This window comes from Dama dama, chromosome 9 (assembly GCF_033118175.1).
Source record: "Dama dama isolate Ldn47 chromosome 9, ASM3311817v1, whole genome shotgun sequence".
Taxonomy (NCBI): domain Eukaryota; kingdom Metazoa; phylum Chordata; class Mammalia; order Artiodactyla; family Cervidae; genus Dama; species Dama dama.
The window spans coordinates 67834872-67861295 of NC_083689.1; the positions used below are offsets into that span (position 1 = coordinate 67834872).

At 46.6% G+C, this 26424-nt stretch overlaps 1 protein-coding gene and 1 non-coding gene across 3 annotated transcripts; one reads left to right on the forward strand and one right to left on the reverse strand.

Moving 5' to 3' along the window:
- The first annotated feature begins 6655 nt into the window (after positions 1-6655).
- SAP30L (SAP30 like) lies at positions 6656-20338 on the forward strand. Of its 2 annotated transcripts, XR_009694213.1 has the most exons (5): positions 6656-7364; positions 11215-11337; positions 13514-13612; positions 15134-16281; positions 17374-20338. XR_009694213.1 is itself a non-coding variant. In XM_061151796.1 (4 exons), the coding sequence occupies exons 1-4, from the start codon at positions 7167-7169 to the stop codon at positions 15260-15262; spliced, it is 549 nt and encodes a 182-aa protein (XP_061007779.1). In that variant the 5' UTR covers positions 6656-7166; the 3' UTR covers positions 15263-20338. The 2 variants fall into 2 exon arrangements, 1 of the variants encoding a protein (XP_061007779.1); XM_061151796.1 differs by having other exon boundaries at positions 15134-20338.
- A 5731-nt stretch (positions 20339-26069) lies between these two features.
- On the reverse strand, positions 26070-26141 carry TRNAC-GCA (transfer RNA cysteine (anticodon GCA)). The gene has a single exon. It is a non-coding gene; the product is annotated as a tRNA-Cys (tRNA).
- Positions 26142-26424: the final 283 nt, after the last annotated feature.

Below are 26424 nucleotides of genomic sequence, written 5' to 3' on the forward strand. Positions count from 1 at the left end.
TCTCTTTGGAGAAGTGTCTATTCAGACCCTTTGTCCACTTTTTAACTGGCTTGTCTTTTTGAGTTGTGCTATGTATTCTGTGTACAGGCTCTTTGTATATGTGATTTATGAACATTTCCTCTCATTCTGTGGATTTGTGGCTCTCACTTGGTATGCAAATATGTCACATCACTACTGTTAGAACTTTCATGTTTCCATTCACAGAATTTTATGAGATTAAGATGCAATAAAATAATCAAAATTTCCCAATTATTGCTGGGTAGATGGATATGGAGACTACCCATGTAGAAGCCAAACAGTTGGCAGATAAGCAGTGCTACCCTGCCATCTTGTCATATGATGTCTCCTTCCCTAACATGCAGAAACCTGAGCTCAGTAGGAAGTTTAGAGGTGTTAGCATGCAACATACGAAATAATAACTGCCATTTATTGAGCACTTACTATGTGCTAGACATTGTGCTAAGTGCTTTACATTAATCACATTTGAGCTTCACTGGTGGCTCAGAAGGGAAAGCATCTGCCTGCAGTGCAGGAGACCTGGGTTCAATCCCTGGGTCAGGAAGATCCCCTGGAGAAGGAAATGGCAACCCACTCCAGTGTTCTTGCCTGGAAAATCCCATGGATGGAGAACCTGGTAGGCTATAGTCCTTGGGGTCGCAATAAGCCAGACATGACTGAGCAACTTCACTTTCACTTTCAAAATCCTGTAAACGAGAGATTAATCGCTGTCATGTCCGACTCTTGGCAACCCCATGGACTGTAGCCCGCCAGGCTCCTCTGTTCATGGGATTTTTCAGGTATGAATACTGGAGTCAGTTGCCATTCCCTTCTTCAGGGGACCTTCCTGACCCAGGGATCAAACTTGAGTCTCCTGTGTCTCCTGCTTTCCAGGTAGATTCTTTACCACTGAACCATCATCTCATTTTACAGATGGAGAAAACTCAGACTCTTAAAGTTTAAGCTGTCAACGGTTCTCAGCGAGTAAAGTGGCAGAGCTGGGATTCAAACCAAGTGCTTCTGAGTAAGGAGTCAGTCCTTGCTCTTATCCACAATACCAAGAGCTGCGCTCAAGCGCCAGACTGCAGACCACGGCCAGAGTCACAGGAAGATCTCATAGGTCCTCAGTGGAATGAGGAAAATGAGGCTAAATTTATACCATTTCGGGGGCTTCCGTGGTGGCTCTGTGGTAAAGAATCCACCTGCCAACGCAGGAGCCATAGGAGACTCCAGTTCAGCCCCTGGATCAGGAAGACCCCCTGGAGAAGGAAATGGCAATCCACTCCCATATTCCTTCCTGGGAAATCCCACGGACAGACGAGACTGGTGGGTTATAGTCCATAAGGTCACAGAGTCAGACACAACTGAACACAATTCCATTTAGATGACTGGCCTTTGAGATTCTTCTTACTGTTTTGGTATTCTATATTGCCTGCTAATAGTACCAAAAGAGGCATTTTTCTTACTATTATTATATAAGAAATATAGTCACATGCTAAAATATTCAACTAGGGAAAATGGTTATTAACTTCAACTTCTTTCTACCTTTCCTCCCTTGACCTGCAATCTCCACTATAGAAGCAACCACAATTACTAGTTTCTTGTGTATCCTTCATATACATGTGTGTGTATATGTACATGTAAAATTTTCTTGAAATACAAATGGAACTTCTACTCTATATACTGTTCGTATTCTCTTCACTTAATAAATACCTTGGCATAGTTGAACACTGAAAAAATATTGGCTGATTCTCTACTCTGGTGGCCACCAGAATTGGAGAATTAGTGTTGCAGGCAGGGGAGCAACATCAACAAATAATCCAGGGATAGTTCCTGCCTTCATGGAGTTTATCCTGTATGAGGAGAGATAGTCACACAACAAAAATAATAAAAGAAATTAATTACAAGTTGTGATGAATGCTATAATAAGACACTGAATAAAGAATAGTGATGGGCAGGGGGGAACCAACTGCTCTTCATCAGGATAGACTCTCTAGGAAGATGACACTTAAATTAAAATTTGAAGGATGAAGCCTTCAAATAGAGGAGCAGGCGGAACAGCATTTCAGGCAGAGGGAACTGCCAATTCAAAGCCCTCAAGGTAGGAAGGAGCTTGGCTTATTTGAGGAGCTTAAAGAAGAATAACTGAGCTGAGGAATGAGGAGCAGGGCAAAGAGATGGCAGCCTCCCAGGATGCACTGGGAAGCTGGTGAGGGGCCTTAAGGAGGGTGTGGCATGGTCTAGGTTTGCTCCCTAGAGAATGAGTGATTTAGGTACAGGCCAGTGAAACATTCCAGGCAAAAGACCATGCTGGGCTGGGCTGAGCTGCTGGCTGTAGAAAATGAAGGGGAGAAATTCTGAATATCTATTGGAAATAGAAGAAAATGCCTTGATGATGGGTTGGCTTGAAGTAGAGGGAGAGGGAGGGAGAGTCAAGGATGATAACGGTTAGAGTTTATGGATTTGGATGTCAGAAAAAGTTAACTTGAACATTGTGGTCTGCAATGCCTCTAAAGCTTTCCAAGCAAAGAGCTGAATGTTGTTTTCTGGAGTTCAGAAGAGAGGTCTCAGCTAGAACTATAAAACTGGGGGCTACTGATCTGCTATTTTAAATACCTGGGGGTAGGTTTGGGTATGGAAAAGAATGTTAGTTGCCCATTTAAAAACCTAGCTTTTCTTTAAGACTTTAAGTTCAACTTATGAACCTTGCAATTCTATTATAAATGTAGTAAATTTTTTGTATAAAGAACAATCACTTTCACTTGTTCTGTGATTACTATTAATTCTTAAGTTTAGTAGATTCAGTCCTTAAACATTGAACAGACTTACAGCCTTAATTAATCAAATTTCCTTAGACATTTCCAACTACAATTACTAATTTAATATGCCTGATTTTCTCAAACATTTGAAATGGCCAACAGGGTAGACTTACAAATCCAAAAAACCAGATATTTCTAAGTACTTAAGCAAATGTTGTAAATTAATTACCTAAACTTGTAAGTCAGACTCTCAGGGCCATTTCAAGAATCTTAAATCCTACACAAAGCAGGATAAGATCACAGAATCTGCTCTCTCCTGTATTCATTCCTGCAATATCTGACTATTTATTCATATCTCCTTTCCAGAGTTATAGATTTATTCCCCCAGCAAGGAGATTGGAATTTTTTTTCAGATATTACTATTTGTAACTAATCTATATAATAGCACAAGGAAAGTTTTTGATAAAGGTTTCTTTTGTTGTTGTTTTGTCTCTTTTTGTGGGTTGGTGGGGGCGGGGGCAGGTAAAGCAGAAAGGATAGTTTTATTGCTTTGCCAGGAAAAGGGAAACACACCAGGCCTCTGCCTTGAAAAACTATGTCTCAGCCCAGGGAATTTGAGGAGGGTTTTTATAACAGTGGGTCAAAGATGGGGTCTGACAAGATTAGGGTGTGAATAGGGCTTGTTCTCCTTTAATCTCATCTCACATAGTTGGTCTCCTAATCTTGATGAGCTTCTCTGGTTTCTTTAATCTTGCCTCAGATGGTTTCTAGGCTGCTCCTCAACTGTTCCAGTCTACCCTCGGGAACTCAGGGAAGGTCAAGGAGGCTGGAGTCTTGCCTGGCAAAGTGCATTGCTTCTCCGTTCTTGGAGCCCTGTAATCCAGGCCACCCGACAGCTATTCCTATTTCCAGGCAAGCAGGTGATTCCTTAACTCATGGCTCCCTTCCTCCATCCTCAAAGACAGTAACTTTTTATCTCTCTGACCCTTCTGTATTAGTCACCTTTCCCCTGAAGAAAGACTACAAAATTCTATGTAAAGGCTAGTTAAAAGCATGCGCCACCCCCCCCTCAAAAATACATAGAGGCTGGAGGTAATTAGGAGAGAAACAGAATAGTAATTTGAATGGAGAAAGGTAAAGATTTCTTAATTATAATGGGACTGTAGTAAGGAGGCATTCCCCAGTAAGAAGTAAAGAGAACTCAAGAATACAGGAGTAGCAGATATAGGAAATCCAAAAAAGGGGACATATGTATACGTAAAGCTGATTCATTTTGCTGTAAAGGAGGAACTAACACAACATTACTCCAAAAAAATTAATTAAAAAAAAACTATACTTCAACAAATAACTTTTTTAAATAGATGGCCAAATAAATGATGGCCAGTGATATGGTATCATATTCTAATAAATACTTCACACAAAAAAATAATAACAGATATAAGGAGCAGACAATACTTTCTTCTAGGGCTCAAAGTATTGAAAGACAATACTTTCTTCTAGGGCTTTCTTCTAGTTGCTCAGTCGTGTTCAACTCTTTGTGGCCCTTTGGACTGTAGCCTGCCAGGCTCCTTTGTCCATGGGATTCTCCAGGCAAGAGTACTGGAGTAGATTGTCATTCCCTTCTCCAGGGGATCTTCCCAACCCAGGAATCTAACCCGCATCTCCTGTGTTTCCTGTGTTGCAGGAGGATTCTTTACCCATTGAGCCAGGGGGGAAGCCCACAAGAATAAGGACCCCATTCCCTTCCCCACCAGAAGGGTGGTGATAGGAGAACCTGGTGCAGAAGAAACTGTGTACTGCAGCACCCTGGTGCTAGGTGCAAATGCTATTTTGAAAAAATATAGGGAAAAAATATGGAAAATGTAGGAGCTCTTATCCATACCAATCAAGTTTGAAACCATTATCACACACTGCCTTGTACAGATAACCAGGTGTTTTTCTGTGTGTTTGTCTGAACTTCCCTGCTAGAAGCTATACTCTTTTAAGCCTAGGATTATATTTCATTTTCTTCCTGTGGCCAAGCCTGAAATTAGTATATACACTATATGCTCAACAATTTACTTTTGAATTTATGAACTCCAAGGGAAGAATCTTATTAAACTTGCCTTTTTTTCTATTAATTTTTATTCTATTTTTTCCTACTAGAAAGGCAAGAAATGTTTATTGGGGAAAATGCAAACGTAGAATAACAGGAGAAAAATATTAATCCTATTTCCACTCCCCCAAAATAATTACTGTTGATACTCCGGTGTATTTTTTATGTACAAATAGTTTTCTTTTTAAAAAATATAGATGTGTACACATCATATCCCATACGCAGGGTTAGGTTGTTGATTTAACCATTTCCAGTATGGAACTTTTCAGCTCTTTTCAAATTTTCCCATTATAAATAATCCCATAATGAACACTGTTGTGTTTAAAATATTTTCTAGTAGGCCAGTTTCCTAAAATGGTTGTCTCACATGCGAAATTACTAGGCTACAGGGTACAAATACGTTTAAGGGCACTGAAGAAAACTGAAGATCACAGGGCATCTGTTTCTAAACATGGAAACTGGTAGTTTCCCGTTTTCAACAAGATACAAACCAGAAGCCTCTTCAATGCCACCAAGTACTACTAAAATAGGTACACGTGCGACTCTAACGCTCCCTGTCCCCTTCATGTCCCTCCCCTGGTGAAAATGCCTCCCAGCCCTAAAAGACTGCGTGACTGCCTGACCCTGGACTAGTCCCTTTGGGCCTTTGGCCCTCATTTGTCCCCAGGCCACCCAGTGGAGAGGTGGCCCGACTAGGCGTGCTGGAGCAGATTTCCCTACGGCCCTGGAGGTGTGCGTGACATTCTGGGCTCCGAACCCCAAGTCCCAGGCTCTGCAGGGCGCGGCCACCTCGCGAGTAAACCCGGAGGCTTAAAGCAATAGAAGCCTCAGCTTACAGAGCTCCAGGGAGGGCCCAAAATACGGCAAACCCTTCTCCACGCCGAGATTGGCCCAGCCTTTTTCTGCATCTCCTCCGCAGCCCCTCCTCTTCCCCGCGCGGTTCACTCAGTCCACCCTCCAGACCTAATCCTGACTTCCGATTCTTCCCAGCTGAAGGGTCACCCAAGCCCCTCGGGTCCCCGTCCCTCTCCCCTTCCGCACCGACCAAGCCTATCCCAGTCTCCACAGTGGGGAGTCTCCGCCACCCCTAAGCTTCTGACCGCCTTACAAGACCCGCCATCAGACCCCCATCACCTCTTCTCCATGTCTTTCCACGTATCTGTCCCGATTGTCCCTCTGTCTTTCCCTCCATGACTGTCTTTCTATCCGGTTTCTATCCCGCGGGTCTGCGGGTCCTCTGGCCCTGGTCCTTCCGTTTCACCCAGTCTGAACCTGTCATGACAGTACCTCTCTCTTTAGGTCCCCCCCTCACAAGCTCCACCGCGTATCTGTCCCTCTGCGCCTCCGCCCACGACTGTACTTCTGTCCCCCGAAGGTGATACTCTGTCCCCGGAGTCGGGCCCTCCGTCCAACTGGGACCCTGCTAGCCATCCCTCCCCGAGCCCGGAAAGTCTGCGGAACGGCTCGTCTCCCTCACCCAGGGAACTCTTCCCTCTTCCACTTTCTCTACTTTGAACCCATCCCAGCAGAGTCCAGGAAGTAGCCAGGCGCCGGGGACTGGCGGCGATGGCGCCCAATGGGACGTGCCAGCGGCGGCGGAGGCCCCGCCCACAGAGGAAAGGCTACCAATGGGCTTTCGGAGGCGGGACTTCCGCTGTCCCGCGGAGGGCGGGGGGAGCGAACTGTTGTGGTGCGGAGCGTTGGGCGGGCGGCGGCCGGGCGGCCAAGGGGCTGCCTCGGGACTCGGGGCGCAGCCGAGCAGCTGCAGGGGTGGGGCGGGCCGGAGGAGCCGCGGGGCCCGGGCGCCGCGGGTTCGAGGCCGGGCCCCGCGCGGGGAGGCCGCGCCACCCCGGGGGAGCTGCCCGGCGGCGAGTTTGCCCGGCAGCCGAAAGAAGGCGGGAGCCGGCGGGGGCCCTCAGAACCCTCTGGCAACCCGGGCCCGGAGTCCTCGGGGAGCTGGTGCTTCCTGGGACGCCCTCCTGGACGTCCCCGGCGAAGGGTAACGGTTCAGGGCCCCCGGCAGAAGGCGCCTCAGGGTGACTCCCGGCGGGGCCCTGCAAGCCGCGGGAGACGACCCCGGGGCCGCGAGCAGGGAGGAAGGGGCTTGGTGGAGACGCGGGCCGGGAACCGAAAGAGCCGGAGCGCGGCAGAGCGGAGCCGGGCCTCCCGGGCGCGGGGCCGGGCAGCGCCTCGGCTGGAGACGGACTCTGGGACCCTCGAACGCGGGGGCCTCGGCGACCTGCCCCGCGGGGAGCGCGGCTGCGGAGTGGCCTACGGGGGACCTTCCCCCAGAGGGGCCGGCCCGGGGCGAGGAGATGAACGGCTTTAGCACCGAGGAGGACAGCCGCGAAGGGCCCCCCGCCGCCCCCGCCGCCGCCCCGGGCTACGGCCAGAGCTGCTGCCTCATCGAGGACGGCGAGCGCTGCGTCCGGCCCGCGGGCAACGCCTCCTTCAGCAAGAGAGTCCAGAAGAGCATCTCGCAGAAGAAACTCAAGCTGGACATCGACAAGAGCGTGAGTCCGCCCCCGCCCCCGGCTGGGTCCCCGCGCCGGGCGGCTCTCGGGCCGCTGCCCCGGGCTGCGGGAGGGACTCGGGGGCCCTCCCCGCCCTGGGCCTCGCCGCCCTTTATCTGCAAATTGATGAGTTGGACTCAGGCTTGCAAAGGCCGCTCGGCGTTGACGGGCTCTAACTAGGACTCTGCCCAAATCCGGGAGGTTGGTGGCGGGTCTGCTCCGAGGACCCATCCTGCCTGGCAAGATCTGACACCAGTTTTTAGCGCGTTTTATCGGTGTAGGCAGGGGAGCAGGAAGAGGTGGGTTCATTTGGTTGGGCCACGGAGGAGCAGGTGATGAAGGGACCCGGCTCTTCTCCAACTTCTCCCTCCTTCTCGGATCCCTGTTATTCCTTCAGAAAAGGAAAGGTGGCAGCTCCTTTCCTGTTTGCGGCGGCCTCAGCTTCTGCACAGGGTCGCCGAGCTCGCTGCTTAGCAGGCAGCTGTGGGGAAATGGGATTTTCAAGGATGTGGCAGAAATAAGGCCAGAACCTGGTCTTGGGAGGTGGCTCAGGCGGTCAAAGTGATTTGGAAGGAAGAAAACCTACTTTTATAGAGTTAAGTTCTTTAGAAATGCCCGGGGAGCGGTGGGGTGGGTAATTTAAATTTGAATAGAAAACTTTTCCGATGCGATTTCACTACTGTAGTTAACTATTCTAAAAATTCTGAAGGTGTGTCTATTGTCAACCAATTAAGAACTTTTTCGTTTGACATCTGTTGCTGTAAGCCTAAAGTGGCTGCCAGGTGATTAGGAATTGGAAATGAGTTAGGGGGGTATTTAATATTCAGGTGGACCAGCTAGATTAGGTGGTTACCATCTCTTCTCTTTTAAGACCAAAATTTCTCCACTTTGGGGGGAAATCAGAGATTGCTCATTAAACTGAAAGGACACCCACTTTTTCCACTTCTGATGTTACAAGGGAAACTGAGACCCAGAAATAGGAAGCGAGGGTGCCAAAGTCACACAGCACCTAAGAGACTGGTTAATTTCTTGAATCTGTTGTCTGATTTACTTCCTGGCCTCACACATAAGGCTTGATTAAGTCTTCAATAAATAAAAAATTAAAAATATCTTCCATGCGCTTTCTTCTACACTCTTACTCTCACGTCCAGTTGTTGTTTTAAGCTAACAATTATATTTGCAACTCTCCAATGGAAAGATGCTATTTTTAAGTGGTTAGGGGTGAATTGATGGCTTTCTCACTACAAGTTTCTATCAGTGAATGAAAGGAATTCAACCGAGAGCAAATAACTGGCTAGCCACAGTGGTGGCCTGGAATGGGACAATATGGAAGTGAAATGCTCAATTCAAGAACAGCAGTGGATTCATCCTCATGGAAGCATTGCCCACCTTCTGTGTAGATTGTTGAAAGTCTTTACTTAATATTTTTTCCAGTCCTTAAGAAACAAATTCCCGGTTCTTTAAGCCCACCCTCTGAGCAGTTGTGTTGCAGCATCTGGGACTCCATTTTCCCGGTGACCCCTCTGGAAAACCTGTGTAGGGCTAGGTTGACTTTGATACACACTGGAAGAGAGGCAGCCTGAGTCCAGTACTAGAGTCCCCAAAAGGTAATGCTTTTGAAGGAGTAGGATTTCAAGGCAGACTCACTCATAGTTTGTTTCAAGGTGGTGTTGTAGAGTCATTATTTCTGAAAGGGATTCTATTTCATTCTCACAGGCTTAGGCAGGAATTCAATTCTAAGTAACTGCTGTGTTACAAGAATTTTTAGCTGTTGCAGAAAGTGAAACAGGAAAAAAAAAAAGAGAGCCTTTTCTATCACCCTCCTTCCTCCACCCCCAACTCCCCAAAGGCCACTGAGCTTTGAAATTCTGAAAACCAATATGTACTTGAAAATGGTTAAGGAAGAATAATGACTATTTATCTTGTAAAAGGGTCTAGCAGAGAACCTTTTAAAATAATAGCACCTTAAATCCAACTCAGGCAGTTTAACTCCTTCTGTATAGGCATTGGCAGTGTTCTGTGATTTATTAAGATATAACATGCTTTCAAACATCACTCCAATTGACACACATCTGCTTTTTTCTGGGGGAAAGTGGAAGTGGAGAGCAGCGTAAGGAAGGTGTTGCAGTAGGAAGGACACGTGCCCGGGGTTAGACGGTCTGGATGACCTTGGCCAGGTCATTTCCTCACTTAAGGTGGCTTCAGTTTATATCTCTAGAAAATGAGATGGGAGCCGGGGGGTTTGCACTAGTGATTGCTTAGTTCTTTTCCATCTAGGATTCTATTATTCTAGCATCTTGACCTGAAAATCTCCCAGTCACAGCTTTAGGAATCATGCCTCTGCCTGTTCTTTTTCTAAGTCTGTCAGTCTGTGAATTTGAAGAACAGCTTAGTCTTACATGTGAAACTAGCTAGCATGGGGGATGTAGGATATGTTGTGAATGTGCTTTCTTCCCTGATGAAAGCATGTCCAGTCGTCTATGCATCAGCTGGATGGGATTCTTTGAGACTGTGACACGTGCTGTGTCTGAAAGTCCTTTGACAGAGTTGAATCTGGCAAAGTCATTTGAATTTGTAGCCATATGTAAATGTGGCTTTTACTGGCCTAAGCTGCTTTTAGATGCAAGGGGCTGCCTGTGTTGGTACAGCAACATTTATTGGATACCTGCTGTCTGCAAGACACTATCACAATGTAAACGTAAAACTACTCATGGTTCACTAATCTAACCACATGAAAGTGCTGATTCATGTGAATAAGAAACAGTTTCCATTATTTTCTCCATGGAAAGGCCTGAATTAATTACGCTGGTTTCCTATCAGCTTACTTTTATCTTTAAGCAGTTGAGGAATAAACTCAAATTCAGAAGTCTCTGAAGAACATTTGTGTAACATCTGGTTCAGTGTCAACAACCCCAAGTCATTTACACAGGCATTCATTTTGTTAGGTTCTTGAATGGTTCCTCCATCTCAACCCTGGTACTTATATTCTTAATAAAAACACGTCCTTCACATCTTAGCTGCTGCTTCCACCTTCACTTACTATTATGCCTCCAGCCTCCATTAGAAAATCAGCAGTGGTATCCAGCTTCTTTTATGTGGTTTCACCTTGTGAGAATCTCTGCACCTCTTTCTGCTTCTCTTTGTGGATTACATGAGTGCTGATGCAAGAATTATAAATTGATACATAGAAATAGTTTTTCAGAGGGTTGTCATGGTATAGTAGTTGCTATTGTCAATGTTAAAATAGGATGGCCTGTTATCCTATCATTACCACAGTGCCCGCTTTCCTGCTCCCAGGGGCAGTGCATTCCAGCCCCATGTAAGTTACTCACTCCTACAGGTCTGAAGATGTCATGTCGCAGGGGAATTCTGTCTTGTTTGAAGGAAAGTCTAAGCTGTTCTCATGTCCCAAACCCTGAATTTCTCCTGATGCTCCTACACAGGCAGTCACTTTCACCTAAGTGATACAGTCTCCTCAGGGCCTCCTCACTCACACCTTCTGTCAGCCTCCTTTGAAACTTCAATCTTGGCTGTCCCATCCAGAATGCTTCCTATCTCCCTGCAGTCTTCTTCTGGTCAGGGACTTCCACTCCAGTTACCTCAGCTGCAGGAGCCCTGCCCTTTGCTGTGTCTGTCACATGTGTTGTGTTTATCATCCAGGGGGCACTTGATTTATAATGAACTGCCCGGTGTGATATTAGTGTTCTCTTTGAGGAAATGATGGCTTGTATCTGTTTCTTCCTGTGGTCTCTCCAATGCCTCACAAAGGAGAAAAGGCCAATAGTTTGACAGATACCTGTTGCTGTTTCCATGGGATTGGCAACTCTGACTTTAATTTGCTTCCCATCAGGTAAGGCATCTGTATATTTGCGATTTTCACAAAAATTTCATCCAGAGTGTACGAAATAAAAGGAAGAGGAAGACAAGTGACGATGGCGGAGATTCTCCTGAGCATGACACTGACATTCCTGAGGTAAAAGTCCAAAACTTAACCTTGAGAAAACTGGGAGAATGAATTCTGACCTGATCCTTACCTCTGGCCTGGTCTAAGAAGTGACTTTAGTCGCCTTTGTGTTGCTGTGGTGTATTTGAAAAGTGAATCATAGCATCATAGTAATATGGAACCTGAGGGCTGAAAGCTTAGAAATCAACTGGTCTAACTGCCCCACCATTTTACTGACAGGCACAGACACTCAAGGTCACACACTCCGTTTGGGGGCCCCAATCCAGTGCCCTCTTCAGTATCTGTGCTGCCTTTCTTCAAGAAGCCCCTGAAAAGTACTTAAATACAACCACAATGCCGAGTTTTTCAGAACTTTGGTTTTGCTCTTAAAGATGGAGACTGAGTGTGTATGGATTGGGGAAGTCACTTCCGCTTTGTTTCCTGGTCTGCAAAATGAAGGTGTAAATTGTCAGGTCCCACCAGCTCGGATTTTCTATCATTCTCTGATTCCTGGTCCAGGCTTATTCCCAAAGATCTGTTCCAAGGTCAGTTACACTGGCACAGAGTTTCTCAACAGTAGCACTGTTGACATTTGGAGCCAGATAATTCTTTGTGGTGGTGGCTGTCCTGTGCCTCATAGGATGTTCAGCAGCATCCCTCGCCTCTACCCACCAGGTGCCAGGCATGCCACCACTCCCAGGGTCTCCAGACATTGCAGGTGTCCTCTGGGGGCAGAATTGTCCTGCTGAGAACCATCGCTTCTCAAACCAGAAGGTCACCATCCCGTCAAAGTGCCAGTGTCTATTAAGCAAGGTTAACAAGAATGAATATCGAATTTTCTTTCTGTCTAAATTGTTTTCACTTAAGACTCAGCAAAAGAAGAACCATTTATAATGTACATTGAATATTTGACACATGAATATTTCATAAGGCAACCGCCTGTTAGCACTCAGGGTGAAAATGACTGTGTAGGAATAGAAAGAGTAGGCGGGCCTTTGTCTGCAGATGCGGAGGAAAATCTTTGAAAATATGGCCCTTTCCCCCTGCTCCTCTCTGTGTCCCCTTTTCTATCACTGGTTTACAGTATCTTTCTAATGCTTTTAGCATTATTATTTTACGAAGGAATGGATGTATTCACTATCAAAATGCTTTTCACAAAAAGAAAAAGATTTGAGGAATGTTTGAAAAGAATGAAGGACTTTGGTCCCTCATATTGATCATTCATTTTGTTTTTAAGTGCTCTCCACCTGCCTGAAGCAAGAACATCTCTTTTAGAGGCAGGTAAAGGCAGCCCAACTTTCCGGGCCTTCACTATTTCATGACTGTGCAGCTTTACTCTCTTCCTTTATTAGAGAAAAATAAAAGGAGAGTCCTTTCCCCTCTGTTACCCAGTCATCTGCAGAGACCCAGACCCTAGCCTGCCGATTTGTACATCTGCTACAGTAGCTTTGAGCTTTCTCTGGGCGGGGGGCGGTTAAAGATCCTTATACCTGACGGCTAGGCCTAGGGGAGAACTATCTGAGAACACTAGTACGTCCTGCTGTCCTCCTTCACGTCCCTCTGTCCACTCTGGGCCGAGCTCTGACCTGTCCTCTAGATGTCTGTCTGCTTTTTCCCTTTTCTCTCCTTGCCTGCTGCCCCCTCCAGCATCAGCACCCCTGCTTTCCCATCACATTTCTGGATCATCACTGCAGCAGCTCCCTCTGTCATCCCCCCGCACCCCAGTCAGTCTTCCTACAAACCACCACAGATTCATCTTCTGGGGATAGCACCCCCCTCCCCAAACCAGGATCACTACTTCTGCTTGTCAAGACATGCTACCACCCAGTCTCACCCTTTAAACCCACCATAAGTGCCTCTGATCTCCTAGCCCGTGTGTTTCTCCCCTGACTTTCTGAGCTCATGGCCTTCTTTATAATTCCCTACTCTCTGTTCCTTGCTCCCTTTCAAAACGCTGCCTGTCCTTAGCATAAGCTTCACCACCTCCATCAGCCTTCTAGGACCACCCCTCCCTGGCCAGAATTCTGCTTCCACTGTTGTTTCTGTCCTCCCAGCCAGTAATTAGTCCTCAGTGGGCCATTTCTAAGACTTGTCTGTAGTCCTCTCCCTCCCCACCCCTACCTAGCATAGTGCTAGGCACATGGGGGCATTTGATGAGTCGTGGCTGGTCAGGTGATGGATAATGTGTTTCTCCTCTTCTCTCTAGGTTGATCTGTTCCAGCTGCAGGTGAACACTCTCCGACGTTATAAACGACACTACAAATTGCAGACCAGACCAGGCTTCAATAAGGCCCAGTTAGCAGAAGTAGGTAGACAAACTTGCCTTCTAAAGAGGGAGCTCCAGCACTGTGCTGCTGACTGTGACCTCGATTCTTCCTGTGTATGAACCCCTCCATACCTCTAGAAGCAACTTCCTCTTCTCTCTTTTGCACAATTTAGAATCCCCCAGCTTTAGACCTAGAAAGGCCTGATTTCCATAAAAGAAACCAGGGCGCAGAGAAAAAGAAAGGACTTGCTTAAAATCACATAGCAAGTTGGTAGCTTGGAATCTCACGACTTCTGATTCTAAGTCCTGAGAGTTCTTTTGTTTGCTTGTTTGTTTGAATCTTGTTTTGCAAGATTCTTTCCAGATATGTTCCATTCTGTACATGAGGTGTGTCTGATTAATCATCCCTAAACCTTCACTCATATTCTGTAGGAGCTATTTTTCTTTCTTTGTTTTCTTTCCTTGATTTTTTTCTACTCTGGTATTGGTAATAGAAGTGTTTATTATAATGAATGGAACCCAAGAATGTTTTCTCGAGCCCTGAGTCCTTATCTAGTTCAGGGCGTGGGATGGGGTTGGGGTGCTCCATTGGCCATTATTTTAATATACTAACAGCCTGCCTTGATGCTTCTGTCCTATTGGTATGTATGTGAGCATCCTCTCATCCTTATTTTCTAAATGTATTTTTCTCTCTTTTATAGAAAATTTGGAAATGATGGAAAATACAATCCAACCACTCAGAGACAACCACTCTGTAGTTTTCATTCTCTGACTCCCTTTTTATCTGTCCTAGAGCCCTTGGTCCATTCAGAGATTTCCTTATGGGCTCACATCCCTGTTCGTTTTTGATCTTTACTTGAGAGCTTTCTTGCTGATCCATCATTTTTTCTTAAACCTCTCCTTCGCTAGCATCCAGATAAAACATAGAAGTACATAAGCCTTTCATACTTCAAAACCAGTGTCCACCCCTGGTGGGAAGGATGGAATGAGATGGGGCAAGCGGAGACTGCATTCTCAGGACTTGAAATAGATCAAAGTATTGGGAATACATAATATATGATGAATTTTCCTTCAAATCTGATGTCTTTCAAGAAGCAGTTACATACTATTTAGATGATTTTTTGGGTCAGACCCTTACATCTGTTCAGTTGGCTGTTTATTTGACACAATTTTAAAAAGACACTTTTCGGCGCAGTTCCAAGGCCTGAGAGGTTATGGTAGCAGCTGGTCACCCAGAGCAGTCCCAGTGTCCTCCTCCATGGAGATGACCTTGAGACTATGCTGTGATGGATAGGCTATCTGCCCCTGAAATAGGACTGCATCTTGGGAGTGCTGTGAGTTAAAATGTTGCTTTTGGAAGCCTGGAAACCAAATCCCCTAAGCCTGGGAAAGAAGGGCATTCACATTCTCTATTCTGGAGCACTGCGGGGAGCTGTGCAGTAATCATAACTCCCTCCCAGCTCTGGAAGCAGCTTGCTGTTTCCCTTTTACACAACTGAGAATCCACGGCCCTGGTTTATTAACATGCTTTCTTGGGCTCTGTTTTTCCCTCCCGTATAGACTGTCAGCCGACACTTCAGGAACATACCTGTGAATGAAAAGGAGACCCTTGCTTACTTCATCTACATGGTGAAGAGTAACAAGAGTAGACTGGACCAGAAGTCAGAGAGTGGCAAGCAGCTTGAGTGATGACGAAGCACACCTTCAAGGAATGAAGTATAATACTTAACGCACAGGTGACATCTGCTACATTTAAGCCCATAAAGACTGTTAAATTTTATTGTAAATAAAAAAGTTTGAATAATGAATACTGTAAATCTTTTCGGGCAGGAGGATTATATTCTCATGATTCAGCATGTTTATACACAGACTTTCTTTTAAGGCAACTACCGGACTAAAAAAATCACAAGATCGGAAAAAGAATGAAAGGAAAACAATGCATTACCGCATTCTACAGAGCATTAAGTCAATTCTGCTGGACATGTGGGATGACAGATATTTTGGTAGTCACCTTGTAGTTCCACGCGACTGCTTGTGAGGTATAGCCCTGGACCAGCAGCAAGGTACGGCTGGCAGAGAGGTGCATGAGCAGACGTCTGCCAGGGACATAGACACCACCCTTTGTCGCTTATCAGCAAATCATTTGAGCCCGGCCCCTCACCGGCTCTGTGCTGTGCACACAGTAGGCACTCAGGCAAGGTTTACTGGCACATCCAACTGTAACTAGCGGAGCCAGTCTTGGGCTTCCCACCTCTTGGTATCGAGGCCTCTGCTGTTCCTGTTGCTCGCCACGTCACTTCTAGAGCGTGAGGAAGTCCTGATGCACCAGCAGGAGGTTTCAGGTTAGACCGGGACTCCGGGGCAGACTCCTGTGCCAAGCTATATTTGTGGAGGTGCCAGAAACCCTGATGCAGAGTCCCTCCTGGGAGCCGTGGCCCGTTGTGCACCCCTCCACGCTTCATACTTCAGGGTGAAGTGATGTACTGGGACTTCAGTCATTCTCCTGGGCCAGAAATGCTTTGACACATGGAGATATTTAGTGGTTTGGGGCTCTTGTTTTCAGAAATACTAATCCTTAATTCACAACCACAAGGAAGCTGCCAAGGACCAGGTGGTTTCTGCTCCGAAGTCCAGCTCTGGGATAGAAAGTCTGACCAGCTTTGGCCTCCTTGGGGGTCAGCAACAAATCATGGGTTTGAGCAACACAGGTCAGTGCCATCTGATGTTCATTTTTGTGAGCAATTTGCCTCTCTTTTAGGGGGAAGGTTGCTAAAGTGGTTTTTTTTTTTTTTTTTTTTTAAGTATTAATAATTACCTGATTTTTTTTTTTATGTTCAAAACCTCAGATTCCTCTATCTAATTATATCAGAGCCAAAGTATCCTTTGAAAACAAAGCTTTATATCCAAAAGTATGCTTTTGCAAAATTTTCTAGTCAGTGTATTGGAGGGCAGAGGATGTGGACAGGGAGTGGGAAGAAAAGAGAAGAAAGGACTTGAATTCTAATTTCTGACCACCTTGACAAAAGTTGTGGTCAAAGGTACTGCTTTCTAACTCAGTTTTCATTCTGAGTTCTTCCTTAAGCCTTAAAAAATAGAAGCAGCACTGGACAGCATAGCCTGGCAGAGTGTTTTAGTGTCTCATAGATGACTTAATCTGAGCATCCACACAGAGAAGTCAGAACAACCCCCAACACATACACACCCAGCCGGGTGGTAGTGGCCAAAGGTGTCAGTTCCACAGAGCGTGCTTTCTGTGGGCAGGGCTAGGGCCAACGCTGTCCCTCAGTAAAGCACCGTGTGTTCAGCTGCAGCCCAGCTTTCACCAGTGTTCACCACGCCTGTCTAGCAGATTGCAGCCTTTTAAGATATGTATAAATGAATGTACATAGAGCATACTTGAGACTGAGTGGATTTTATTTTCATACACCTGGCCATGGATGGCACATCAGGGTGCTCTGTGCGTGTTTTCAGTTGTGCAGATTCAATAGGTGTTTAAAGAGTCTCACTACTCACAGCTGAAGGCTCTTGATGTGTGGGCATCAAGAAGGCTCTAAAGTAGGTTTTTTTTCCCCCCCTGAGGAGCTGAGTTAGAATGGCTTTGAAGGCATCAAACACCAAGCCCCCTTTTATCCAAGAAAGTGTTTTCTCGTCAGGCTGGAGTTAGGGGGCAGATAGGCTTAAGACATTGGGAACCTGCTCTCTGGAAATGTCCACAACTCCTTGAGGAAAAAAAAGTGTATTTTTCTGATGTTTGAACCAGAATTGTGGACGTGTAGGTCATGTCACTGTTTCTTCAACAGCAGATCTGTGTTCCCAGTTAAGAGACAGCAATGCACTTCTGTACAAGAAGCTGTGGTATTAGGTCCCATCTGTTCAAGAGTGGCTGTGAGAGTGCTTTCGTTCCCACATGAAGCCTGGGAAGTTTCCCCCTCAGCCAGATGCTGTGCGCCCTCAAATCCTGTGCCAGCTTTCCTCTAAGGAGAGGGCCTTTGGAGCGTGGAAGTTGTGGGTGTCTTTTCAACCTTCGAAAGCATCTTAGATGAGAGAAAAGACAAAACTCTCTGAGCTTGTATTTTTCTTGTGTGCAGAAATCTATTTCATCAGACCACTAAGCCACTTGCCTTAGCCTCTTCTGCAGTTTCCCATGGTTTGATCTGGAGCAGGAGACGTCTACCTGTTAGAGGTGGCCGACCCTCCAAAGCAACCAGGTCTGGCTGTGGGGAGCAGTGGGGCTTGGGGAGCGCAGCGCTCATCGTGGCTGCCTGCATTTCTCTGCCACCCGTCAAGGACTCATGCTTCTCTCTACCTGTCACGTCGCAGCATTGCCTTCTCTCCTCTTGGTGCTCCTGGGCAAAACTGGAATATGCAATCCAGAACTGGCTTTGTCTTCTTAAAGAGCACGGCTCCTGCCTCAGTTCCAGCCTGCTTCGTTCTTTCCTGTGCCCTGAAGAGTGTCACATGGAATTGTCAACATCTTGCCATCCGTGTTGCTTCCTTTTAAGGTTTTTAAAAAACAAATGGACAGACTTTATTTCAGTGAACAGACTCTTAGGTTGGCAACAGCATGTGAAAAAGATCATAGCCAAATCCCTTGAGAGATTGCAACCAAAGGATTCAAGACCAGGGGTGTAAAAGGAAGAGGAATTTCATGTATGTGATGCAGCCGCCAAGTTGCTAGATGTTCCTGTCATAGCTAAATAGTCACAGCTAGTCTTCCAGAGAGCAGATATGAATAACTGCTTGCAGCTGGAATGTTGCATCTAACCTTGGCATTTCAGCTGTTTATTTAGTGGGAACTTTTTGTTAACATCCTGGAGGGCACCTGCATGGTAGGAAGGAGAAAGCCAGAGTGGGAACTTACTCAGGAGCCCAACCACGGATCCCAGAGCTGTTACTGCACGGAAATCATCTGAGGACTCTGTCATTACAGCGACAAGATCCAAAAGTTGGGAAAGGACCTCTAAGTCATCCAGTCCAGTCTCCCATAGGTGCTGACATTCTGCCTACAACCGTCCCACCAAGGTTTGAGCAGTCTGGGCTTAAACACCTCCGAGGACAGAGAACTCACTACCTCCTGGGGAAGCCTGTCCTATCTTCGTAAACCTCTGGCTTTTCTGTGTTCTCAGTAATTTCCATCTTAGTCTCTGCCTAATGGGGGCCACGTAAGTTAGCCAAGGACTAATCGCTGGCACCATCCCAGGGTATAGTATTGTCTTTGGGGAAGGAGCAGCTAGCAAACAGATACTTTGGTGTCCCGACTGTTCTTCCCTCTAAGTATCATTAGTCCATTTAGTTCCTTATTGAAGATGTTGAGGAAACCCCAGTTATACTCCCTCAGTCTTGCTAAAGCTGATGGAGGAGGTCAGGGGAGAAGAGAGTGCTTCCAGAACTGCTAAAAAATACCTTAGGACAGAAGAGGCCTTAGTTTTGTGTTTGCCTCACAAAACTTAGGAAAAGTTTTAGCTGGAAGATTGTAAACTATGATCATCCTGTCCTGGAGTTGAAAGGTTAAAGAGCCCCTAAGGGCTTATAACTTAAGATTCCTGCAAGTACTGCACACACTGCTTTTATGGAGAAAGCAAAGCTTAGGAACTTGGGGGAACCACATGTCTCAGTGTCAGAGAGGTGCCATGTTTTCAAGCTGGAAACTCCTTAAAGGTTGCCATTGCCCAGTCATTGATTTTTAGAGATGGGGAAACCAAGATTCAAAAAGACTTGCCTGAATGCTCTGGCATCATCTAGACCCACTTAGCGCTCGTTCACTTCACAACTCACAGCGTAGCTGGAACCCATTCTGCAAGGGAGCTGCCCTCAGGTCCTTGAGACCTGCCCCTGAGCAGAGGTCCGCCAGGCCAGCCTGGCTCTCAGGGACTGTGAACCAACCTGCAGAACTCCAGGCTGTGAGACCTGACTGGGAAGGCTGTCAGTTGAGTTTTGTAAAATGAATGGGAAGGGAGATCAGAAAGAGCCTATAATTTAAGACCAAGGTTCCAGAGTCCTAGTGGGAAATGTGGTGGTGTCCTAGAATCTAAGTTCTCATGAAATGCACTTGCCTTTCAGGTGGGTCAATCAGGTGACCCTGACTTGAGCAGACACAGCTCTGTGGCCCTGCCATTTGCTGCCCCCGTCCCTGTTAGCGAGAGAGACAGTTGAACTGAAGGACAGGTGAGCTCAAGACCACGCCCTGGGAAGCGTGGTGCTCTAGGGGTGCTTTTGTATTCCTTTCATTTTATTAGACTCTTTCCAAGTTCATGGTTAGGAAGGGTAAAGTCAATCCCATTTTTTGAGGTGGAATCCAGCCAGAGGCAGGGTGGGACTTTTCTTACAGTAGGAATGTCTACAGTCATTTCATATGGCTTGCATCTTCAAACACAAACTCTTCAATGGCTTTCATTTAATGAACATATCTTTGCCAATGGCAGAGGCTTGTGCAGGATCCCTGTTTCACATGTCTGTTATCTGTTCAGCCCATCAGAGTGTTTTAGGGGTGTGGGTTGGTTTGGGTTTGTTTTTTTTTTCCATTTTGTAACTGCCTTATCGAAAAGCAAGTGCCCTTCCATTCCAGGCCTCTTCATTGTACATGTTTCCTGCCAATTGGGGGGATCATTTGTATTTTAATTTTGTAATCTATGGCTCTGTACTGTTGAAAGGCTCTCAATTCTGTGGGGTCTCCTTAGTATGTATATGACTTTTCATGTTGCAATATCACACAGATGGGATGGCCCGACTTTTGCTCTTAATAAATGATCTAAATGAGAAACAAGAGACACACTCTGTTGTTCGCTTTGAATGCCCGCATGGAGCTCTGATCTTTCACTTGTGCATTCGGCCCCTAGCTGTGTAGGACAGTGACTGGGGATAGCCGTCTTCCCTCCGTTTGCCCTTCCACCCCCAGTGCGCCCTGCGTGAGTGCAGGTCACAGAAGTCTGACCCTGCCCTCCTGCTCACTCCTGTGCAGACTGACTGCAGCTGATCAGCCGGAGTCGAGCCTGAGTGCTGCCCAGCGTAGCAGGTACCCTGGCCCCAGAGCTTCACTCTGGTCTCCGGTTATCCATGTATAGTTGTCCACCCATCTACTGGATGGATGGTTGCAAATTGAAATGCCTGCTGCGGGGGGGGGGGGGGGGGCAGAGGGAGTTGCAAACTGGAAAATCCAGGTCCCTTCTAAGGGCAGCCACCACTGTGTGTTACACATTGTGTTGAGTCGTTCAGTCGTGTCCGACTCTCTGCGACCCCATGGACCATAGCCTACCAGCTTCCTCTGTCCATGGGGATTCTCCAGGTAAGAATACTGGAGTGGTTGCCACATCTTCCTCCAGGGGATCTTCCCGACCCAGGGATTGAACCCAGGTCTCCTGCATTGCAGGTGGATTCTTTACCATCTGAGCCACCAGGGAAGCTAGCCTATTTTCGCCACATGGGCGTGCAAACTCTGAAATTTTTAACAGAAATCTTTAAAGTACAGTTCCCCCCCTCAGCACCCTCACCCTCTCCCATTCTACTCCCGTGCAAATAGTGTGGAGGTGGATTTCTCAGCATCCTAGGTGGCAAGGAGAGTGGGAAGTCTTGTCACCTGGAGCCTTCAGGGTCAGTGATAGGTTGTTGCTGAAGCATGCCATTTTTCAGTCACGTTCCTTCAGAAAGCAAAGGAACGTCCAGTCTTCTACCATGCGGTCTCTTGATCTGAGATATAACATAAGTAGTTCCTTCCACTTCTGTCTGTGCCCTCCCTTTCACATGAAACTGCTGAGGGCTGCCTCTGACCCCTCACACACTGAAACTAGGAGAGGTACTTTATTGCCAGGCTTCCCCTAAACTGGCCAACCCCTGCTGAAGTCGATCTCATGTGAGGATCCACAGACATCAGTTGTGATGGACAGTCATGACGGAAGGATGAGCCCACATCTTACTGAACCATTAGGACGGAGGTTCTACTGGGAACCAGACATCCTTTTTTCAAAACAGGCCTTTAGAATGTTGAATATTAGATCAGCTGAGGTCCAGCCTTTTGGAAGGGTGGCACTTGCCACCTCCTACCCCCATCAGACTGTTACAATGCCAATTCCTGGGCCCCACCCTCAGATTCTCAGTGTGGAAAGCTCAGGGGCCGAATTCCAGGAATATGAGTTTTTTAATTTCCCCAACTAAGACTCAAGCTTATTAGAGTTGAGAAGTACAAAACTGGTCCAGCGGTTTCTCAATTCAGCTACTTCAAACTCATCAGGAATACTGGTTAGAAATTTCCAGTAAGACCTACTTAATGAAACTCTTTGCCAGGGCAGCCCAGGAAAAATCCCCTGGGGAATTTGTGCATCCAGATGCAGATGGCCCTGAGTCCAACCGTCTAAGGCCCAGGGAGACAAAGAAGCTACCGTCAGCCTCAAGCAGCTCAGAAGGATCAGAGCTGAGCAAATACAGTGACGTGCACAGCGAAGACACTTTGAAGATGAATCATTGGAATAGATGCTCTTCCCTCTGGAGAAAAAACAAAAAACAGAATGAAAATAATCTGCAGTGCCTAGCATGTAGGAAGACAAAAAATGTCTGGAATTGAATCTTCCATTTACTTAACAGTTCTTTAGTTTGTAAGGATCTTCTGCATCTGGATATAATAATAGCCATTGAGTGCAGTGTGCAGGGCTTCCCAGGTGACTCAGAAGGTAAAGAACCTGCAATGCAGGAGACGGAGGAGATGTGGGTTCAATCCCTGGGTCAGGAAGATCTCCTGGAGAAGGAAATGGCAACCCACTTCAGTGTCTTGCCTGAGAAATCCCATGGACAGAAGAGCCTGGAGGGCTACAGTCCATGGGGTCACAAAGAGTCGGACACGACTGAAGTGACTGAGCATACGCAGGCAGTGTACACACCAGACAACCTGTTCCTAATTTTACATGCACTGGTGTATCCAGTCTCACTACAGTCACATCAAGTAGGAACTGTTATTAACTCCAGTCTATAGAGAAGGAAACATAGGCCCGGAGAGGTCTAGGAACTGTCCAAGTAACAAGAGCTGGAGGCACTCCTAGGAGTGAGTCTGGGGATTGTCCAGCTGAGGGACACTCGTCAGCTCCACCACCGAAGAACTCAGGAGCACCACGCTCGGCAGCTGTGCAGCTGGCTGCAGCAGTTCCCCTTGTCCTGATCAACTGGACCCACTCCACTTTAATGAGGGATTCCTCGAAGTCACTCAGACTCTAGTTAGGAAATTTAATAGGGTTTAATGGAGGTTAACAAGGCACATCCAACTTTCCAGCCAGGTTCTAACTTACCAGAGCTGAACAGAGATTAACAAGCCCAGAAGGTGTAACGGCACCTGCATGATTTAATGGGGTTAATGAAACTGTCAGAGGCTGGCTGAGAGGGACAGAGCCGGAGTACGCCTCTGTTAACGAGTCAGTCTGCTGAAGGTCAACAGACGTTAAAAAGCAGATGCTGGCCCTGGCTTGCCCTGGGGCCAAGGGCTAGCAAGGAAAAGAAGATCACAGCCAGCGTGCCAACCATGCTCCCTCCTGGTTGGTGGGATCTGGAATTTTATTTTCTTCTTTGTGCTTTTTTGGTGTTGTCTACATTATTTAGAATAAGCATGAGTCATTTTCACCAAAACTGTAAAATAGTAAAGCAGGTGTTTTTTTTTTAAGTGCTCTCAAATGCATTTACTCTCCCTTTGTATAGTTTGTTACATCATCCTAAAACCTGTAGAAAACAGTAAGAGAAATAAAAACAGAAGCAGTAATACATTCTTAAATTAAGGCAGCACTTAACTGCTGTAGCGGGCTGTCACCTGTCACCTCCGAGGGTTTTTGTCACACACTACAAAGTAGGAGTGTACAGAATGACACGGCAGGGGGACAGTGAGTCCTCCTCTGTCTCCCAGATTGCTGCAGTTTCTGACCTGAGCAGTTACTATCTGCCAGGCCCAATATTAAGTTCTTTACATTCTATTAGTCTATTTGATAGATAAGGAAATGGAAATTTTAAAAGGTGAAAGGGCTTGTCCCAGGTCAGCAGAGAGTGGTAGGTGGGGATAAGTCAAACACAGGTCTGTCTGACCCCAGAGTCCAGCGTGCCTGGCTGCCTACTAACTGGTTAAGCTAGTATTTCATGGGAGCATTGTTTAGAACAGTGAAGAACTCTCAAATATGTCAAATAGCAGGGGACTGATTTTAACAGTATTACACTTATGTCAACATTGTGAAATATGTAATTACATAGAAGGGTGTTCCTATCAGTTTAGAAATAGCAGATATGTATATATACGTATGCATATTATATGAATATATATGTGTGGGTGGGTGTGCATATTTATATATCGTATGTATACAGTTGGCCCTCCGTATCCACAAGTTCCAAATAGAGGTTACAAAGGGCCGACTGTACCATGCCATTTCATATAAGGGACCTGAGCATCCATGAATTTTGGTATCTTTGGGGATCTTGGAGCCATCTCCCTGTGAATACAGAGGGATTCAGACTGTATACACTGCATGTGTGTGTGTGTGTGTGTGTGTGTGTGTGTATGTATACACACATGTTTATATACACACACATTCCTGAATCTGTGACTATGGGCATATCTGTAGGCATAGCAAAACATCTACCAACTCCATGTGTAGCCTGCTGTATCTATATGATTCAGAGTACGGGAGAAAGGTCAGGAAGGAAAGGGCTTTCTGAAAATCAAGGGGGCTTCCTGGAAAAAAGTCTCCTCTGTAGGCCCTTGAGGGAAATGGAAGACAGGAGACAGGAGTGAGGGCAAGTCCAGTCCGGTATAGAAAGCCTCACACGCTGGACTGAGGAGCTTGTACTCTGGAGTCACCAAACCTGCTATCATTAAACAAGGAAATGTGACCAAGAAGATGTTTGTGTGTCTACTGGGAGCCAGGGGGAATCTGGAAATGGATTCTGCCCTCTAGGAGCTGGGAATTTCAGAGTTCAGACCCAGACAGGGGTGGAAAGCAGTCCTTCCACTGCTGAAATCCTAGGATCTGTGAGGAAGCCTCGGAGCACCCGAGTTCTGATGAAGGAGCCAGGTGTAATGAGCTCTGAGGTCTTGGAGAAGCCAGTGAGGCTTACAAAGTGTGATGAGCTTAATGCAGCCAAGGTGGCTAATGAGACTTCACGAGAGCTCACGGCCACCAGCAAGGCTGGACTCTGCTAAGGGCGCAGAGGTAGCATACCTGTGCCCAGCCAGACCCCTCTGAGCATCCTGCTCAGGAGACACGGGGCGGCAGGAGTCGGAGGGCCCCAAGGACAGCCAGGGCCGCCAAGGGGCAGGGGTCAGGCTCGGCTATGTCAGCAAGCAACTGCCTGAAATGAAATCATCTGATGAAGCTCAGCACCGCCGGAAAGAATGAGGTGTAAGAGACCTCAGCTTGCCTACCAGGGTTTAGCTCAACTAGGTGAAACTGAAACTTGGCTGAGCCCACAGTCCAAGGAGGCCTTGCCATCTCCAATGGTAAGGGTGTTTTCCTTGTGGTTGCTCATATCATCTTCAAATGCATACTATTCCTGTTTCTATCTAGGAATATTTCCAAAACTGAACATGAAAAAAGAAAAGTGGTCAGGATGACCTGTAGAAATGGTAGCGTTTATTTGTTAAACACCTACTACGTGCTGGACGTTAAATAGCTTACCTTATGATGAGCTGGAATGTGAAGCCATATCAGTCTGACCCCTCCCTATATCATGCGACCTCTACCAGAGAGAGTAGAATACTAGCTGTGTGGTGGAGATGGAAGAGTAGTAAGAGCTGTTAGAAAAACTCAGGATCCCAATAGTCTAGGGTGTTTAAGGGGAAACAGCCCCCTGCATTCTGTTAGCCCAGAGCAATAGTGATAGAAGGATGTTGTTACCAATAGAAGATTATGTTTTGTTCAGTAGCTCCCATCCAAAGAAACAGAAGAAAAAAAAATATATATGTGATGCATCTTACACTCCACATAGTAGGAAAATACAGATCCCTACCCCAAGGTGCCTTTAGAGGATCTTGGGCTGCAAAACCCTAATGTCCTTTGTTGGATGCTTTTGAATTGTGGTGCTGGAGAAGACTCTTGAGAGTCCCTTGGACTGCAAGGAGATCAATCAGTCCTAAGGGAAGTCAGTCCCGAATATTCATTGGAAGGACTGATGCTGAGGCTGAAGCTCCAGTACTTTGGTCACCTGATGTGAAGAGCTGACTCACTGGAAAATACCCTGATGCTGGGAAAGACTGCATGCAAAGGAGAAGGCGGGCAACAGGATTGGATGGTTGGATAGACTCAATGGACCTGTGAGTGAAAATCACTCAGTCGTGTCCGACTCTTTGCGACCCTGTATAGTCCATGGAATTCTCCAGGCCAGCATCCTGGAATGGGTACTCTTTCCCTTCTCCAGGGGATCTTCCCAACCCAGGGATCGAACCCAGGCCTCCCACATTGCAGGCGGATTCTCTACCAGCTGAGCCACAGGGGAAGCCCAAGCATACTGGAGTGAGTAGCCTATCCCTTCTCCAGAGGATTTTCCTGACCCGGAATCGAACCGGGATCTCCTGCATTGCAGGCAGATTCTTTACCAACTGAGCTATCAGGGAAGCCTATGGACACAAATCTGAGCAAATCTCAGGAGATAGTGGAGGACAGAAGAGCCTGGCATGCTGCAGTCCACGGGGTTGCAAAGAGTTGGAAGTGACTGAACAACAATGACAACAACATCCCTCTGGAGTTAACCTCATGCCCAGGACTCCTAGCTCTGTGAACTTTCTGGGTCCCCTCTCTGCTCCCCTCAACTTCCAAAGGAAGTTAGAAAAAGTGTGCCCTGGGACTCTGGGATCACTGCTTGAAAGTGAAAGTGAAGTCACTCTGTCGTGTCCGACT

Excerpts from the sequence above, each read along its gene's own strand:
- SAP30L (XM_061151796.1), top strand. The coding sequence starts at position 7,167 with ATGAACGGCTTTAGCACCGAGGAGGACAGCCGCGAAGGGCCCCCCGCC. Across the intron at positions 7,365-11,214 it reads AGCTGGACATCGACAAGAGC|GTAAGGCATCTGTATATTTG; the intron begins GTGAGTCCGCCC and ends GCTTCCCATCAG. Across the intron at positions 13,613-15,133 it reads ATAAGGCCCAGTTAGCAGAA|ACTGTCAGCCGACACTTCAG; the intron begins GTAGGTAGACAA and ends CCTCCCGTATAG.